The 18,433-nt window shown below is 38.8% G+C and overlaps 1 protein-coding gene across 2 annotated transcripts in view; it reads left to right on the top strand.

The window, feature by feature from the left end:
- The window catches only part of LOC121522627 (E3 ubiquitin-protein ligase SH3RF3-like), a 180,707-nt gene that overhangs the window by 40,410 nt on the left and 121,864 nt on the right, over positions 1–18,433 (top strand). Inside the window, exon 2 of one of the 2 annotated variants that reach the window (XM_041807176.1) lies at positions 8,744–8,815. The exons of the other annotated variant lie outside the window; for it this stretch is intronic. Within the exon in view, the coding sequence (XP_041663110.1) occupies positions 8,744–8,815 (72 nt within the window). The remainder of the gene's footprint in view (positions 1–8,743; positions 8,816–18,433) is intronic. 2 annotated transcript variants of the gene reach the window in all.

Genomic DNA, 18,433 nt, shown 5'->3' with positions numbered 1-18,433 from the left:
AAATAACTCAAACACTGAAGGCTGAATCACTCAGAATAAAAATTACACTTTAGAGGTTAAACCCAACTCTGGAAATGTTAAACACTGAGACATCAACACTCCAGTTTTTTCTGTGTACAACAGCTGTTCTGTGATGTGAAGTAGAACAATTCTGTTGTTATGTGCTACAGTGTAGTTAAGAGAGGTGGAAAAAGTTAAAGAGTGTTGTACTCTAGTCAAAGTACAGTTACTCTGCCTAAAACTTACTAAAGTAGAAGTGACGGCACTGATCACAAAATGTACTCAAAAAGAATAAGTACCTCAAAAAAAATTACTTACTTACAGTACTTTGAGTAAATGTGCCTAGTAACCTCCACTCCTGGAAGTTTATACAGGAACTGGCTTGTTTGTGACTGAGATTGTCTGGGCCTTTTCACACTTGGTAATACACCTGGAGACTGCCTGTTGTTTTTGGCCCTTGGGACATTCATAGCATAACCAGGGGCTTACTCATGCTTACTCACCACATCCACCCTTTACCCCTTGTGGTGTGGACATAGTTATTTCTTCACCAGATTATTATCCCATGCCCCTGGTAAGGACATCCAGACTACAGCCTGGGTTTTGTGGGCTTATTTGCCATTGACCCTCTTAATTTAGCCTCAGATTTTGACCCAAACATGCCTAAAAGTTCTGCACAGCTCTCAATATATTTTTGTTCCCTACCAGTATCTGTGGCCGCCTCCTGGATCCCTGAGGGAGCCTGTGTTATGTTTTCTACCACTGTGTTTTTATTGCAGAAAAGTCCTGTGAGATGTTGTCCTGACCTTAACACAAGGTCCCTCCAGCTCACACTAAACCCACAGGCCTTCACCCTTAACCAAACTGACGTCTTGGAGTTGTAAGAGTGTGTCCAACACAACAATGTCCCACTGTGAAGATTAGAGAAAAAGTCGAGCCCTGAATGTCCTGAAATGGTCTGGATATTGCCAGGAGTTCATGTGTGAAAAAGGCTTCAGTGAAACTATTAGAGGAAAAAACACCCAGCAGTTTTGATGCCTTTTATGATCGAATGCAGTGATGCAGGAGGAGAGTCGCACTTCAAAATGACTGCTAGGAGTAAACTAAATAAAATATACCTTTTGAGTCATAAAAAAATAGTAAACACTGTGCAATAGCAGCTCTCCTCTTCTATTGACTAATGTCCACTCACCAATTCTCCTGTTGTGTCATTGTTTTATTTCCTCTTTGTTCTCTGCTCTCTCTTTTCTCTCCCGCTGGTTTTGAGTGACACTACAGTGCTCCTTTCTATCTGCTCAGTTCAGCTGCTGCAGCTTTACACACAAACACATTTCCCACACACTTTTTAAGACATGAAACAATGTCAGCGGGAAGGCTTTTCCTGGCGGCCTGTTCTTCTCTGCTTTGTATGATCTTGCTTGTATTAAAGGAAAACCTCTGCAGTCACACCTATTCAGTCACGCTCCTGCTCCCTCTTCTATCAGCAGCAGAAAATTCAATTTCTGCCGCTGTTGTTCCCTGTGATGTCCCTGTCCCAGATAAGTCACTCATGTCCCCGGGTGCATGCATATAGAAACACATATTCATATAAAACATACGCACAAATGGAAGGCCCCAGCTGTAGCGGCTTATTAGTGCCAACACCATTGTTTTTTTCAACAATTGCTTATATCATATTCTGTATTCCTGCTGATATTTGAAGTCTTGAGGATGTCTGTTATTTTGCCAAAATCTCCGAGGGGTTATTTTCCTAGATTTACATTGTTGCCTGAACATTGAATTAGACTTAGGGTGCAGAAACGATAGGGGTATGACAAGACACTTACCTCATAAGATGAGACGAGACAAAATTTGGGCCCACCAGACGAGATTTTACGCTTTGAAAAAAAAAATGCATGTGTGGATAATATGTCGCAGCATTCAGGTCTATTAAAAAATGTTAAAACTAACTCCTGTTGTACTGAATAGGCTATCAATGCTTCCTAACAGTTTGTCTTGTCTAACTCTGACTCAAACTGTACATTTCAATGCTCTTCAAATCAGACCTTTCATTTTAACAGTCTACAAAATCTTTAATTTACTACACTATGCACTCATTGCTACAATTACAATCATTATATTTTATATTATTTTTAATTATATATAATAATAGCATTTTGATTATTTTAAAAGTACTTTAAGCACTGTTTACAACAAACTGAAATATAAAGAGCTGCATCAGTAAAATCAAACTATTTCTCATCCTCTAAGGACATCCATCTTTATACACTTAAAAGAAATATTCCTTTCAATAACACGTTTGTTATAATTTACAGAAATAAATTATTTTAGCGTTTTGTGGTCTTTTTTTCTCATAAGACCATTGACAGTGTTTGACACGACAAACAGATGAGCGTGTGTGTGCGTTGGTGAGCGAGTGTGTGTCTCTGCTCTGTCTGCTGTCAGATAACAAACAGGGCGCGTTTAACTGGGGCTAGAACTTCGGGATTTTGGAGCTAACAGTGGACTCTATGGCGCTCAGAGTTTGTTTTGCGAAGTTTACCACTGCAGTATACCACGGCCCGTCGCACTACTTATGTTAATCTTCTGACTGAGATACGAGCTGCCAACAGTTGATGGATGTGTGACTGACAGACCGTGAGACGAGAAGGAGACATGACGAAGCAGCGACTGAATCAAAGTTACAGAGTCACAGATACCGGCACTTTGAGCAAGTCTGTGCGCATACACGAACAAAATAAACATTTTTGTCTCCTCATGGAGACTGCACAGGTTTCCAGCAGCAGCATTTCATCATTTCACTCCATTATGATGAACTTATTATTCAGTGAAGATGAAATATCTCCAAATCACTAATTTATCCCACCCCTGTAGTCCTCTGCTCTGCATTAAATCACTGTTAAATGAATGACTGGTTCATCCCATCTAACTCTCTGCTTAAAGCAGTTTAACTGTGAATGTTTTCTGCACAAAGTGCAGTCCAGTGTGACTGTTTTGCCTCTGGCACTGAGCTTTTACACTACATCAAAACATTACATAATCCTGACTCCTGGTGTTGTGTGAAACTTGGCCCAGAAATATATATGTCACTGGCCATCACGACTCACAATACTGGGTACAGCAGCAGAATGCACAAGTGTCAGTGTGTGGTGTTAACACCACAAAGAGGGAGATTATAAATCACATCAATGCTGTGTTGTTTATATTTCATATCAATAGTTAAAATAATGGATTTAGCTCTCATTGTGTATGAGGTCCTGTTGTTGGGATACTTGTTTTACTGCTACATCTGTCTGAAAGTGTAAGTTGTGTACTTTCACTTCTCTAAGAAAGTTTATCACAAAGAATAAGACACATTGATTTATAAGTAAAGCTGATGCATTATCCCTGAAGTAGTGTTTTATGACCTGCAGAGCTGAAATCCCTCCAAGAATCTTCCCATAACTGTCACACAGTCAGATATATTATGACTTGATGTTTCCCTCTTTCTGCATAGTTTTAAAATTTCTCCCCCATGTGATGGAGACAGTAATCAGCCTGTGTGTATGCATGTGTGTGTATAAGTAAAGTTCCTCGTATTCTGGCTGTGATAAAGCAAAGAAATCTGCTGACTGACATTCCTATTTGCAGACAGGCTACATTCCCAGCCACAAGCTGCACATATTCTGAGAAACCACACTCTCTCTGTCACACTCACACACACTCTGAAGACAATGGTTTACGTCTAACACACAGTCACACGTACACACCGGGCTGATTGAGCAGTCTGTAACAACAGATGGCTGTGAGCACTGCAGATGTTGGTGTGTGCTCTTGTCAATCGTGAATAAAGATCTCTTGTTTATCATAATTGAATCTTATGACTGCTGCGTGGCTCATGAGGAACACACTGACGCACTAACACACATGCAGATAAAACTGTTTTTCCGGTAGCTGTTTTTTTTTTTTTTTGCTTTTGGCACACACCAACAAACAGTGATCCATTAGCCACTGGTGGTCCTAAAACTGACAGGTGGGACAGTGTGGTGCCACAGTGGTGGGCTGCAGTGAGTGCCTGTGCGAGACATTTGGAGTCAGTCTGGTTAGCACTTACAGGGCTGAGGCTTCCCACTATGTGGTATCTGAGCTGCCTGAGCATGTTATGTGTCTCCCTGGCCTGCTCTGTTTGACCTGCCGTCTGAATGAGGCATTTCACAGCAGCTTCTCAGAAAGAACCAAAGAGCCAGAAGAAAACGTAAAAAACTAAACCAATTTAAAGTCAGTAATCATGAGCTTCTCTGTTGATCCTTGTGGAGAACTTTTCACATTCTTGAAGGTCGGCCTGAGCAGCACCCGAGGATTTACTATCCTGGTTCAGGACACTTAAGTAGAAAGGATTACTTTCACTACGGCTGACCAGCACTGGAAAAACCTGGCACAGAAATATCTTTTCTTGCTGCAATTATAGTGATGCACTGATCCAGCTAGTAAAGCTCCAAAACTAATCTGATCGCTGGGGTTTGGGTATATACTGACACCGATCCTATCCAATACAGAGTTAAAAGATTCCTAGCCCATATTCCACACATGAAAAGGGGAATCATTAATGTAGAACATCTGGTTTCCCTGAAATTTTACTTAAACTTCAGATACATAAATATGAAACTGAAAATTTCCTCACAATTATCCCCGAAATCTGTCTACCACTTATATATCATCACCTAGCCTCTCCTCAGTGAACCCTTGTTGAGCTGCTCTGAATGTGCAAAGCAGCTGAAGCTGTGTCTCGTCTGTTCCCTGACATTTTTATATGTCTCTCAAAAGTCATGCACTTGACAAACTGACAAGATATTTCCTTGATAGCAGTTCGTGTGGCTGGCGTGTGATCTGTGGAAGTTTTTAGCCTATAGCACAGCACTGCGTTTTAACGTAATAGCTCCAGGTATCCGTAGTGAAGCTCATCACTCAAGATACCTGGAGTGACTGTAGCTCTGTAAAGTCGGTCGTCTTACCACCAGGAGGTTGCAGGTTCGACCCCGAGCACTTGGGATCCACTTCCTCCTCATCTGCCCACTGTATGAAGCTGTAAGAAGGAACTTTCTGAGCCAAGTTACAGCAGCAGGATCACATGAAGAACTAATGAAACTATGACTAGCAGAAGAATCTCAACATATACTGTGCTTAACAAATTTATTAGACCACCACCCAAAGTAAGGTTTATGCCACAGCTGCCCTAAATTAACAGCATTGGTAATTACCAAAATCATTTTTTATGTTTCTGCAATGGTTAATACACCAATATGTAGAAGCTCTTTAACCAAAATTATATTTTTAATGCTGAAATATAATTGTTATTATCCATGAATTTTAAAATTTACTGATGTACAAAAAAACTGAAAAAATAGTAAAGCACATTATTATTTCTTGATTAATATGTCAAATTATAGTTATTTACTTGGATTCCTAAACTGAAAAATTAGTTTCAGTGGTTGAATGTTATGCTTGATTAATTTTTTAATTCTCAGAGAAGCCCAGTGAGACGGCTCAAATTTGGGTGTAAAAAGGTGAATTCAGTTTGAAATTCCTCATTCCTGTTCAAAATGGTAAAACGTGGAGAGCTCACTGAAAATGAAAGAGTCAACATTAAAGCACTTCATGATGCTGGATGGTCTCTGAGACAAATATGACAGGTGGTCTAATACATTTGTTAAGCACTGTACACCTAGCTGCACATTTCTGAATAACACCACATTAGAGATATTAATAAGTTTTATAAGAGTCAATAGCTTTGTGGTTTTTAGTATTTTATTATTATCAGTATTATTATGATTGTCATTATTAGTATGTGTTTTGATGTACTCTTTTTTGGCAACAAAGGTGTCAACCATTTATGCCATTAAAGCATGTTTTGAACTTTCAACATACTCCCCCTGCCTTTACATTCCAGCTGACAAAGTTAAATGCTTTGCTCTGTTTAGTTTTGTCTTATTTCATCCACCTTTTTCATTTATTCAAACCAGTGGTTAAACTGCCACACTTTGAAACATGAGTGCTTATAGTTGCAGAAGTTGCCTGTAGCATCAAACATCTCCAAACTGGTTAGCCTTTGTTGTTAGCTTCCTCCATGCTACGCACAGGCCTGGAGAACTGAGTGCATTGATCTAGCACATGCATGTGCTGGCTGTAATACAGCATAGCATGTGACCGAGCTATACGTAGAGTAGGGCTGAACGATTTGCAAAAATAATGTAATTGCGATTTTTTTCACCAAATATTGTGATTGCGCTTTAATATGCCATTATTCTTGGCTTAATCTTATGTATTTTTCAACAAATTCAGCAATAAATAATTCCAGAAATAAGTCCATGAAATTATTTCAGAAGCAATTAATCCATAGTAGCATGAATCTGAATATGGGGGTGCAACAGGCTTGAAGCTATAAAGGAGGCAGCAGGGGTAGGGGAGGTGAGGCTGGCTACCAGCTGTGATCACTTTCATGAAGTAACGCTTCATCAGTTTTAGATAGAATGAGCTAATTTTTTTTTTGCTCGTATTGCAAATGTGATATCATTTGCTTTGTGTAAGGGCATTATCATTTATGTCACTCATTTTGATTAAGAAAAACATACATAAAACACAAAAAGGAGGATTTTTGCAAACCATTATAAAACAATGACTGCATAATGTGCATAAAATCCCTGCCGCTGCAAAAAAATTGATTTATTAAACTTGTATTTTGACACATTTCAAGTTAAAGAAGTATTGCAACTTCTGTAATTTGAAAGTAACAGCAGGCCATATTGCGGTTTAATCTGATTTACGATTGATTGACCAGCCCTAACTTAGAGCCACCTTGAGTATCAGCCCTATGAATTGTCACGTAAACTAATCTAGCTCAATCTGAGTCTGGATCAGATTGATATCGGATACCAGAACTTATAGGCTCATTTCTGACTGTAATAGGAAAAAAATTCAGGAAGTTATACCAGGTAATGTAAGATAGGCTTAGATATGTCCAGTTAACATTTGAAGCATACAAACATAATTAAATTATTTTAGACTTTAAGTCTATTCTTATTTTAAAACCGCACAACATGAGAAAAAATGGGATGTGCAAGAAATTGTGCAAAATTGAGGTTACAGTAGGAAGTCCAATAATAAACTAATATTAACCTGTCAGCCTTTGCTTGCTTTAGCTGTATGAAGCTTAGCCATGCAGGACAGAGGAGTATACGCCCAGCTGTGATCACCTGGTGGCCGGCTGATTCCAGCTCCCACAGCCAAGCACAGCTCTTTTTCTAAAACTCAGCAGTCAATTTAAATATGACGTCCTTCTCACTTATTCCTGCTTCATTGATACTGATGCACCACGCTTCTGCTGCTGGTAAAGCCTCACCTCATCCACCCCAGCCTCCTCCTTTATAGCACAAGGCTTGTTGCAGCCTCGTATTCAGTTTCATGTTAATGCAGATTTGGAAATAATTTCATTGTATGCAACATGCTTTGTCATAAATGTGAGTGTAACCGATTGCTAGCATGAGCTTTATCTGATTGTATCAATATGGTGTTAAAGCATAGCTGTAATACGCAGGCCTGTAGTCTAGAGAAAAAAGTATGTGTAATAAGTGCGAAAGTACTGCTTTTTAAAAAAAAAAAAGTAATAATATTTAAATTATCTTATTGCAATGACACAGTTTATATTGATATAGTGATATTTACACATCAGTGCACAAAGAAACTGCAAAATAGTATTAATGGCAACATAACTATATCTTAACAGCTGTTTTTTTACTTATCTAGTTTATCTAACATTGAAAATAAAAACATTATAGGTTAACTTTGTAACTATTATTGATGCCTATTAATACAGCTTTAATCCTCTGCTCTAAACGGAAGTGATTTATTTTAGCATTAGTGCAAACTTAAGCAAATTTAAAAGCTTATAATTACTAGTGGATGTCATGAAATATTGCCTCACTGAAATGAAAGTAAACAAAGCTGGAGCGATATGGACAAACTCAAATAAAAAGATCACACCTGGACTGTCATGAAAGTAATATTTCTCAGTTTTTCTGCTGAATTCCCCTAATAAAAGTAGTTAGAGCAACTCAGCATCTGATTCTGTCCTCATTATTTCTCTGTGGTTGATTTCTCCACTTGTCCTGATCTGTCTAGCACTATAATCCAGTTCTGTATAATCCACTAATGCAGTATAATCAGTTTTAGGCCCAAATGATTCAGTTCAGTTCAATAAAATCCTCTTTCAGTCTGCTATAATCTGGTTCAGACGCGCTCCGTTCACACAGTGGGGATGTGAAAGTGTTCCTGGTCTCAGCGGGACATGGATCCCCTCGCTGTCTCCCTTTCTGCACGAGTGAGTTAATGATTGAGCAGCTAAGGAGACAGATGGAGGGAGGTGTGTGGGTCTGTGTGAGTCCGTCTGTACCAGCAGTAGCTTCCCCTGGTTTTTGTGATTTCAGCCAGACCACTCTGACCTCTGACACAAAAACACATGCACAGTTTCTTCTATCCCAAACCACAGTACGTCCACGTATGCATGTATGGTAAATATAACATACTCTGCATTTACAGTGTGTGTGTGTGAAGAGAGTGGGAGTCTGAGTGCACGTCAGACTGCTTGGACCACAACTATGGCCACAATCAACCCCCGTGCTGTATTTTTGGCAGCACATATGTGTTTGTGTGTCTGTGTGAGGCCTTAAAATTAAACTTTTTAAATTTGTGTTTCATGCTGTTTGTTCAGGAAAAGGTTTTGGGGACTACACAGAGCCACACCGACACAAAAAGAGAAAAAAGAAACTCAAGACACAAAAAGGTAAAGAGACTTAAATGGTTAGTTGTATGACCTCTCTCTCTGTCTCTGTCTCTCTGTCTCTCTGGAGTCTTGCAGCTGCTCTCAGCTGTCCTGTGGTAATGATGTCAACAAGCAACTGTAGTTCAGTAATGTCAACACAGCTCAGCAGTCCCTCCCCACCTGACAGACACACATACCCACACACTCATGTTCATGTCCTTACCTTTGCTGTATTCACTGAATTTATCAGTATTAATTGTTACACTTGGCCTGAAATCAGCTACACCCTCATTTTGATTACAGTCCAATCTTTAATATAAGTCAACTGATTTATAAGACAAGGCCTGTTTTGGGGGTCTTCCAGACTTTTACAAACATTTGTGATACAAAATGGTTCATTTTGAAGAGCTCAGTGACTTCAATGCTGTGATAGATGCCACCTGTTGAAATTTAATCTCTGCTGGATATTCTATAGTCAGCTGCAAGTGGTACTATAAGAAAGTGGAAGCATTTAAGAACAACAGCAACTCAGCCATGAATCAGAAGACCACATAAAATCACAGAGGTGTCAACAACTGATAAGGAGCATTGTTCATTAAAGTCGCCAACACTGCTGAACTTTCACTGCCATTAATGTAAGCAAATAAACTTTGATGGGAACTTCATGGAATCGGTCTCCATGGCCGAGCAGCTGCATGATAGCCTCACTTCACCAAGGCCAATGCGTAGCGTTGGATGGAGTGGGGTAAAGCACGCTGACACTGGACTGTGGAGAAGTGGAAACGTATTGGTGATCAATCACACTTCTCTGATGGGTTGGTTGGGTTTGGTAAATGTTGAGAGAAGGTAACCTGCCTGTCTGCATTGTGCCAACTGTGAAATTTTGTGGAGGAGGGATAATGGTGTAGGGCTGTTTTTCAGGGTTTTGTTTAAGCCCCTTATCTCCAGTGAAGGCCAATCTTAAGGCCTCTGTATACCCAGACATTTTCGACAATGCTGTGCGTACAACTTTGTGGCAACAGTTTGGGGAAGGCCCTTTTCTATTCCAACATGACTGTGACCCAGTGCACAAAGCCAGGACTAAGACATGGTTTGATGAGTTTGGTGTGGAAGAACTTGGCTGAGAGCCCTAACCTCCACCTCATTGAGCATCTTTTGAGAGCCAGGCCTTCTGTCCAACATCAGTGCCTGACTTCATAAATGCTCTACAGCGTGAATGGGCACAAATTCCTTCAAAAGCATCAAAATGAGGCTGACTCCATCTTAAAGTACATGCATTTGAATACAATGTCGTTACAGTCTGTGTTGGTGTAATGTCAGGCAGCTTAGTGCCTTTGTCCATATAGTGTCTAAAAAGTAGAGATTTTGAAAACTAAAGTAAATTAAGCTGCTGTTTTTGGAGTATACCTATGACAAAAGTAATTTTTTGTACCCAGTTGGTACTCTGCTGTGTAAGAAAAAAACACCATGAGCACAAAGGACAGAGAACAACCTCAAAGAGATACATTATAGCTTCAAAGAGAGACAAAATGAATCATCATTTGGTGTCATTTTGTGTGTCTCATCTCTTTGTGACTCGTGCTGTCATGCAAGGAAAGTGTTTTTTATATCAAAGCTCAGGGACCCATCATCTTCTTATCAATGTCAGGTCTGGCATATGACACACGCAATGTGATAACACACTGGATCAGGGATGATATTAGCAACACATTATCACACTCCTGTTTCTAACAGCAAAGATAGAGAGACAGAGAGTCAAGTGATTTTATTTTATTGATATTTTATGAATGTGGAAGATGCAGATGAAGATTGAATTGTATTTTTGTGTTGTGGAAAAAACAGAGCTCTGAGAGTAAACAACACAAGCGTAGAGAATGACACCCAAGAAGGGGGATCCAACTGATGTAGTCCTCACCATTAAGTATTTCTCAGAGTGGCCTTAGTGTTTGATTTAAAACATATAACACTGAAACTATAACTGAAGTTTGTATGTATGTGACCCTACAGCTGTGGCTCCCAACCTTTTTAAGCTGGACCCCCTTACTTTTCAAGAAAAGCTGAGCCCTTGTCATGATAATAGTTAATATATGTCAGTCTAATTTTTTTCAACCTCAGAGCAGACAAAGCCTTGTGGCCCCCCTGAGATCTTTGGCACCTCCTAGGTTGGCTGTCAGTGGGAGTTAGCCACCATGCTAACATGTTTGACAGAGGGTTTACTGTATACTTTGGGCTGGCCTACAGAGGGGATATGCGTTTGTTTTGATTGTAAGGATTTCTGTGGATTTAGTGTTTGAGGATTCACCCCTATCACCAAGCTGATTGGAAACGCATCCTCCAACCATCTGCCTGCTCCATCTGACACCACAGCCTGCTCTTTCACTCTTTCTTTCTTTATACACTTTATTCCTCACTTGAACATTTCCCTCCTCATCCTCCCACACTCTCATCATGAAATCTTCCTCGTCTATGATTCACGCTGTGCTCTCTATAGGATGTCTGCACATTCTCCTACCATTGAAATCCACAATACTGAGGCTGTTTTTTAGTTTGCACTCCGTTCTGAATGAGCCTGTTTTTTTAGCTTCCCACAGAGAAAAAACACAAACTTTCTCATTAGCACATTTTTGTCCATTACAGAGGCAATGGAGAGTAAAAAAGGTCCTGAACTACAGTTCATACTCACTTTGAGTGGAGCGGTTCATTTCATCAGCACTAACCTTAATCTCCTGATAACTACAGCATTGGAGTTGCCTGTGTTTCAGCGCCTGTATTTCTTAAAAATACAGTGTTTAAATCTTATAATAACAGTGTAAATGTTCTACATTGAGACCTGTGTCCGAAGACACAGATTAGGAGGATATCGTCCATCCTTACAAACACCGGCTATTGGCAAATAATGTGACATGAACTGATTTAACAGCCAATGCACGTCTGTTGTGTCCAAACTTTTTTTTTTTTTAATTATTCAGGCAGAAGAAGTGACCCGTTGCTCATACTCTAATCATTTTCACAGTCAAACATGATGAACATGTTGGCACAGAGGGAGTGTTACAACTTAAAACTTACTGCTATTGGCCTTTACAGCCAACATGTAGTTATTAACCTATTTTCACCTTTTCTCGCTAAAAGTCTAGTATCAATTCCCCCTTTTTTTGTATTTCTTCATTTTCGACTGTTAAAATACTCTTAGCATGCAGTAAAATAAAAAATAACTGCTGTTTATTAAAAGTTCTAAATACTGTGGGAAATGATAAAAATGGGGTTGATATAAAAAAGCAATCTAAAGCCAAATCTTATTTTCTTTTGAAAAACAATTAATGCTCAATATCAGCTTTTCCAGTGTATAGAAATAATTTAGTGTTAATCTGCCTCCCTTTGCCTCATTCTCATGCCTACAGGGTGGCTGATATAGTGAGCAGCTTAGTGACACAAAAACCCACCCATTTTGGACACTTAGTACCACACGACACAACTGTGACTATCAGTAACATTATACTGAGCAAAATTATTGAAGTATTACTCACTTATTTATGTTAACTGTCATAAGAAAAAAATGTTTTTCTATCAAAATGTGCTTTTAACTCATAAAATCAGCCTACATTCAGATCCTCATACTAACTTTTTTGGCGTCTTTCATTTGCAGTGGAGGAGAACATTCAGAACACTCACTAAAGCTGTACTGCATACATGTTGACATATATTCCACAATGCATTGTGGAGTCCATTGAAGGATATCACTATTTTCATTTTTAATTCTGAGAAAGCACAAAACAGCAAATTCCCTGCATAGTAACCTACACAGTTGTAGTGGGTCACTTCAAAAATCAGCAAATCATGACTTTAAAGATGAATTGGTTGTGCTACAATATAAACTCCTTATTGATAGATGCCCTGTGTAGTGATCCATACAGCAACCAGAGTTTTCCCAGCATCCCCACTTTAATCCCTTTGTTCCTTTATCGTTCATGAGCGCCTCTTATCAAGTTCCTTGTGACTCCTATCAAATTCATTTTTCTTTTTCATAACTAATCAAGTTCCTTTATTACAAACTCTTATCTCCTTTTGTTTTTTTCCATTAACTGTGACCCTTATCAAGCTTCTACACTGGTGGGGTGCTTCCTAGAAAATTGAAAGATACAGTGTATCACACATCTGCAGCCTCAAGCCCTGAGAGCTGGAGCACATCCATAATGTCCCTTCATGTGTGCATCAGTCAGTATGTCATAGTTTAAAGGAGCACAAGCTGAAGTTCACCAGGAATTACCCACTGCACCAGCAGTTACTCATAGTAGGTCTGGTATCAGACCTCCAGGGCTGCAGAGGACCATGTAACTGAAAGAAATCCCTGAGAGACCCTTGACTGAGTATAACCATCTTTAACTTAATACCTAAAAGTGATCACTGCTTTAAATTTACAGCTGTAATTGGTCTGCTTTTTGATATGCTGTGTCTCAATTCAGGGGCAGCATCTTTAGGACTGAACCCACGTAGTTTGTGTTGACTGCTCAGGCAGAACTGAAATGAGACCACATATGGAAGGAATTTGTTTTTCTTTAATTTTTTATTCGTTTTTTTAACACAGATATTACTGAGTCATATCCCCTGTTTTGATCATATTCGGAATAGATGTGCACAAAGAAACCTGGTTGTTCATATCCCTGTACATGAGAAATAATATGCCGGTTTCTGATTACTACTTTTTAAATGTATCTTATAGTGTACAGGATTTTTAGGCTACTTTTAAAACAGAAACAATGGCATTTTTTTAATCTGAGAAATGAGAACTTTGTGAATCATTTTGGGCTTAACCGATAGAATGCCAACACCACGCTAAAATTGTAATATTCACCTCATTTTAACAGTATTCTGATTATTATGAATATGATGCGATTAAAATAATTATTAATAACTAAGAAAGAGTTTAGCAAGCCTGCAAAATTAATTATTTCACTTAATAACAGACTCAGAAACTTTAGAATAAAATTGTTGTGTGGAAATGTGGGTAGCTTAAGCTTTGACTTTGAAAAGAGCACCAGAAGAGCGAAGGGGGAATAAAGGCGAGCTTTCCAGGGCATGGGGGGCCCATGGAAGTCAAGAAAATCATGGTCCATTGTAAATTTAAGCTGTGATAACCACATTTTATATTTCACCTGAATAATAACCACTCTTATCAAAGCATCAAAAATTAATTTTATTTATTTATGCTGTTGTACAGTTTAGCATTTTCAAAATGTTAAGCTATTTTCTAACAAAAGAGTCACCTTTTTATTGGTGGATGGGCACATTGAGGGAAGAAAACTGAAAAAAGCAGCAAATACTGGTTAAGAAAGGAAAAAATGGCAAAAATGGGGTGTGAAAATGGTAAAAAGTGAGTAAAAAGTGGCAACTAAAGTAGTAAAAAGAAATTTAAAAGTAGCAAAAATTAGCTAAAAATTGCAAAAATGGGTTAAATGTGAAAACAAATGTGGCAAAATGTGTGGAAACATTGATTAAAAGGAGTTCGGCTCACAGAACTCTCCGTACCTGGTAGCGTGAGCAGTCATTCGTTGTCTCCAGAGTAAACTACACTCACGTTCTGAAAACATATACATCCACAGACAAACCAGAAACCATACTCCAAAAAAGACCCCACAGGAATGGGGATACTCGAGTCCATGTACAGTCGGTGTGTGAATGTAGAGTGAATGTGGTGTGTATGGGTAGGTATGACCTGCGTTGTGAAAGCAGAGAAGTCAGACAACCAGAATAGTTATTCAAGCTCAAGTCCACGACCATTTACCATCCACACTGTTACTTTTTCTTTGGGATGGAGGAGTTGTGTGTTGCTGTGCTGCCATAGACAGAAGGAGGGAGAGTTGTTGACAGATGCATGCTCGCCTACAAGACTCAATGACTCCATGAGAGCCAGAGAGCTAGAGAGAGAGAGGGAAGGCGTATCACAGGATCAGATTTCTCTCTGTCTCTCTCCATCAGTGAGACGTTATCTGACCCACAGTGGCCTGTTACATCTGTCCTACTTGCCTCCCAATCTTTCTGTCTCTGTTCAATGCCTCTCTCTTCATTTTCTCTCTCTTCAACCCGATATGTGACTTCGCTCTATCCCTCTCATTGGCCCACTTCCCAATCACACTCCCCTACAGCGCACGGGTGTGTGTGTATAAGAAGGATCATTTCTGACTAAGATGTTTGCCAAAATAAAGGTTTAATCTCCTTTAAAAAGAATTATAACCTATGCCTGCACACACAAACACACACAACGTTAATCTGCTGCTTATCATCATCAAATCCATCTATTTTGGGTTGAAAAATCATCTCTTCATTGGGGCAATTTTTTTAAATTAAACTTATGTCATACTTTCATTCTAGTAGGTTTTCTTTATTTTAATAAGTTTGGGTTGGATTTATAGACATGTTTTACTTACATATTCTCTCTATTTATCCCACTCTTTTTTTTTGGCTTAAAAGCCAAAGAGATCACGCAGATCTATTTGTCTGACATGATGTGGGCTTGGAACACAGATATGAGCATATGTTTGTCTGTGTATTGCACAGCCTACAAAGGTTTAACCCTGTCGCTAGCTCCCTTATCCTCTTTTTTTTTTTATTTGCTTCATCAGTTGGCTCAGTGCTTTGAAACGCTGCATCCCTGTGAAACCAAAAACTCCATGTTATCATGTCACATTGAGCCAATCCACAGGAAGGCAACATCCAGACCCCAGTTCTCGAAAAACGCAAATAGTGTAAATATTTGATGATCGATATATATAATTCACATCCCCATGTGATGAATTATGCATTGTCTGAAGGGATTTGATGAATATTTGTCTTTGTTACTGATAGCTCTCTGTCCCATCTCCAGCTGCCTAACCACATCCTGAACGTGTGGATGTGAAGAGGAAAGATAAAACCAGCGCCAGATATAAACGGAATATGTGAGAAACCAGTACTCATTTGAAAAGTAAAAGGAATCCTTACAATTCCCCAGAGTGGCAATTTGTACACTACATACACTACTGCATACACTTATAATATAAATATTTAATAGATACACTGATAATTGCTGGATCTTGTTTTATCTTTGTGTTCATGTCTTAGTTATCTTTTAGAATCAGGGTCAGTCTGGACAGATTTGTGTTTTTTTCTACTCAGTTTGGCATCATAAAATCAAACAGAAGTCAGATATTGTTACTGTTACTCTTCCACTACAAAGTTAGTAGTTAGTACCTCAAGGAGCTGCAGGATTGTTAGTTGTCAAATTGAGACAAATTCAGAAAAAAATGCAATTTTCACCAGTCACTGCAACTTTTCTTCAACTCTGGTTAAGCATTCATGATTCATGTGTGTTAACAAGCCCACTACTGTTTTGTTTAAATATTAATCCCCATATATATTTCTATATAAATGTATACAAATATTTCAAATCAAATTTTTAGATTTATAGTTAAAGTATGTAACTATAAGTCATTTGAAATTTCTCTTTGTATTTTTGGCAAGCTTCCAATGAATTCCCTAGTGTCTATGTCCCCCCCAGGGGTCCCAACAGCCACTTTGGGAACCAGTGCTCTAGGGGTGTAAATCCTATATCTCTCACAGTTCAATTTTTGAATCAATTTTCAATTCAAATCAATTCACAATCTTTAAAACCATTCATTTTCCAGGATCAACTCCAGTCTACTGCATGTTTAGATGCTGCAAGTTATTATTTTACTTTAAAGCACTGTAATATTTGTATGTTTTTTTTTTATCAACTGCACACCTTAAAGAAGATGGAAATAGTTTATGCTTACTTTGCATATACTTTAAATGAATAAAATTTGTGGGCTCAAGCCATCTACCACTTTATTATATGAAACCTGCTAATGAGTGATGAACTATATATGTGGATGATGATGCTCTTTTTTTTTTTTTTTTAACCAGCTACTGAAACTTGTTGTCTGTCCAACTTCTCCTCAGACTTGAATGCAGAGTGTTAGTATGCCAGACATTGCCTTTACAGATTACCAGTGCTGAGAGCTAGCTAAGGTCAGCAGCATGACTCGCAGCAAGAAAATGACCCCTTGCTGCATCAGTGTACCAAAGAAGGTAGAGAGGTTAGAGAGATGGAATAAAATGCCTGCTGTAAGTTTTCCGTCCTGAAAGTGGCTGCTGGTGAAAATGTACCCAGGATGTAAGAGAGTACATTTTTTAAGTGTTGATTTTTAGACAGTTTGAATCTATTTAGAGTCTTAGAAATGATCATTAGGATTCTGATGTGAATTGATGTTCCACACACCTCTGTAGTTTACTGTCACTTTAATATCACTTGAATGTTGCATGCTAGGGATGTTTTTGGTGCTGTGGAGTAGACAGCTGCTCTATCCTAATGAGGACTCTGGTTTGATGTCTCTCTCCAAAGTTTATTAATCAGGCCTCAAACTACAGCATCTTACAGTAAATCCATAATTAAATATCCAATACTTTATGTCTTCTCATGATTATTTACAATATTGTCCATGTTGAGAGCTGTTAGCTGGCCACTTTTGAATGCCTTGTGTTGAGTCTTTTGACCAATCAGAGGCTGTGTCGCAAACCTTCCACCATGGGGAAGCTGTTAATCACTACCTGAAGTCTTTCTACATTTTGACAGTAATTCTCTGACTCTTACAATATGGGTTCTTCTTTTGGCATGTTCACAGACATTGGCTTGAAGTGATGACACAATAGAAATAGTTGTTTAGCCTATAAGAGACTTGTTTGGCAGGATATATACTTAGTTCCTGTATATCTAAATTTGTGAATGCATGGCCACTGCCCTGTGTGAGTGTGAAATGCGTCACTCAAAATCAACACTGACGCAAGATGCAGTACACACGTGTTGTAGGGAAGATGTAGACAGAGAGAGGATGCCAGCGGGAACATGGTAACAGGAACAACAATGACAGAAGGTTTTAAACAAGCTGACAACCCTAGTCTACAATTATCCACGTCTTTACGATGTTTGTCACTGCAGGGAGAAAACACGTGTCTGTCAAATTAGCTGGGACAAATCATGCTTTAGGAGTTTATACCTGTAAAAATAATGGAAATGAGATCAGTGTATTGGTTCAGCGAGGGTCCATGTAAAGTGGTGACTTTCAACCAAGTGTACCTGTAGGTGTTAGCTTGTTTTTCATGAAATACAATGTGATTAATTTATTTTCACAACACAGTTAAGGTCCTTCTCAAAGTCTAGGACCCTTCCTCTGTAGGAGGGATCCCTCCAAGTTGGGTTCTATGGAGGGTGGCCTGAGTCCTCCCTGGCAATTGTTAAACACATGTTTGGAAAAGGATAGCAAGTTTGCATAATCACATCAGCATTTTACAGCTTGTACCTGTTCAGCTTTACTTTGATGTGGATGGGTGAAATGGGACAATACTTACATTAAGCCCTTACAGTGGAAGGGCCTGCAGCCTGTTGCAACACCAGCTGAGCAGAAGTTCCGTCTTAAGTTATAGTGTAAGGTCCACCCAAAACTCCACGTTGAAACTACTTAAGCTATTACTTAAGTTGTGTCATTTTGCATTTGCACCACAGAGATGTTAGGTTGAGCTTAACTAGAAGAGCTTCACACTCAAACTAACCAAAATATTGTTGTGGATACATTTTTCCTTAATTCAACT

The sequence above is a fragment of the Cheilinus undulatus genome, linkage group 15 (genome assembly GCF_018320785.1).
Source record: "Cheilinus undulatus linkage group 15, ASM1832078v1, whole genome shotgun sequence".
Taxonomy (NCBI): domain Eukaryota; kingdom Metazoa; phylum Chordata; class Actinopteri; order Labriformes; family Labridae; genus Cheilinus; species Cheilinus undulatus.
Note: the sequence above shows the minus strand (reverse complement) of the source record. Positions and strands in the feature narration are given on the sequence as shown.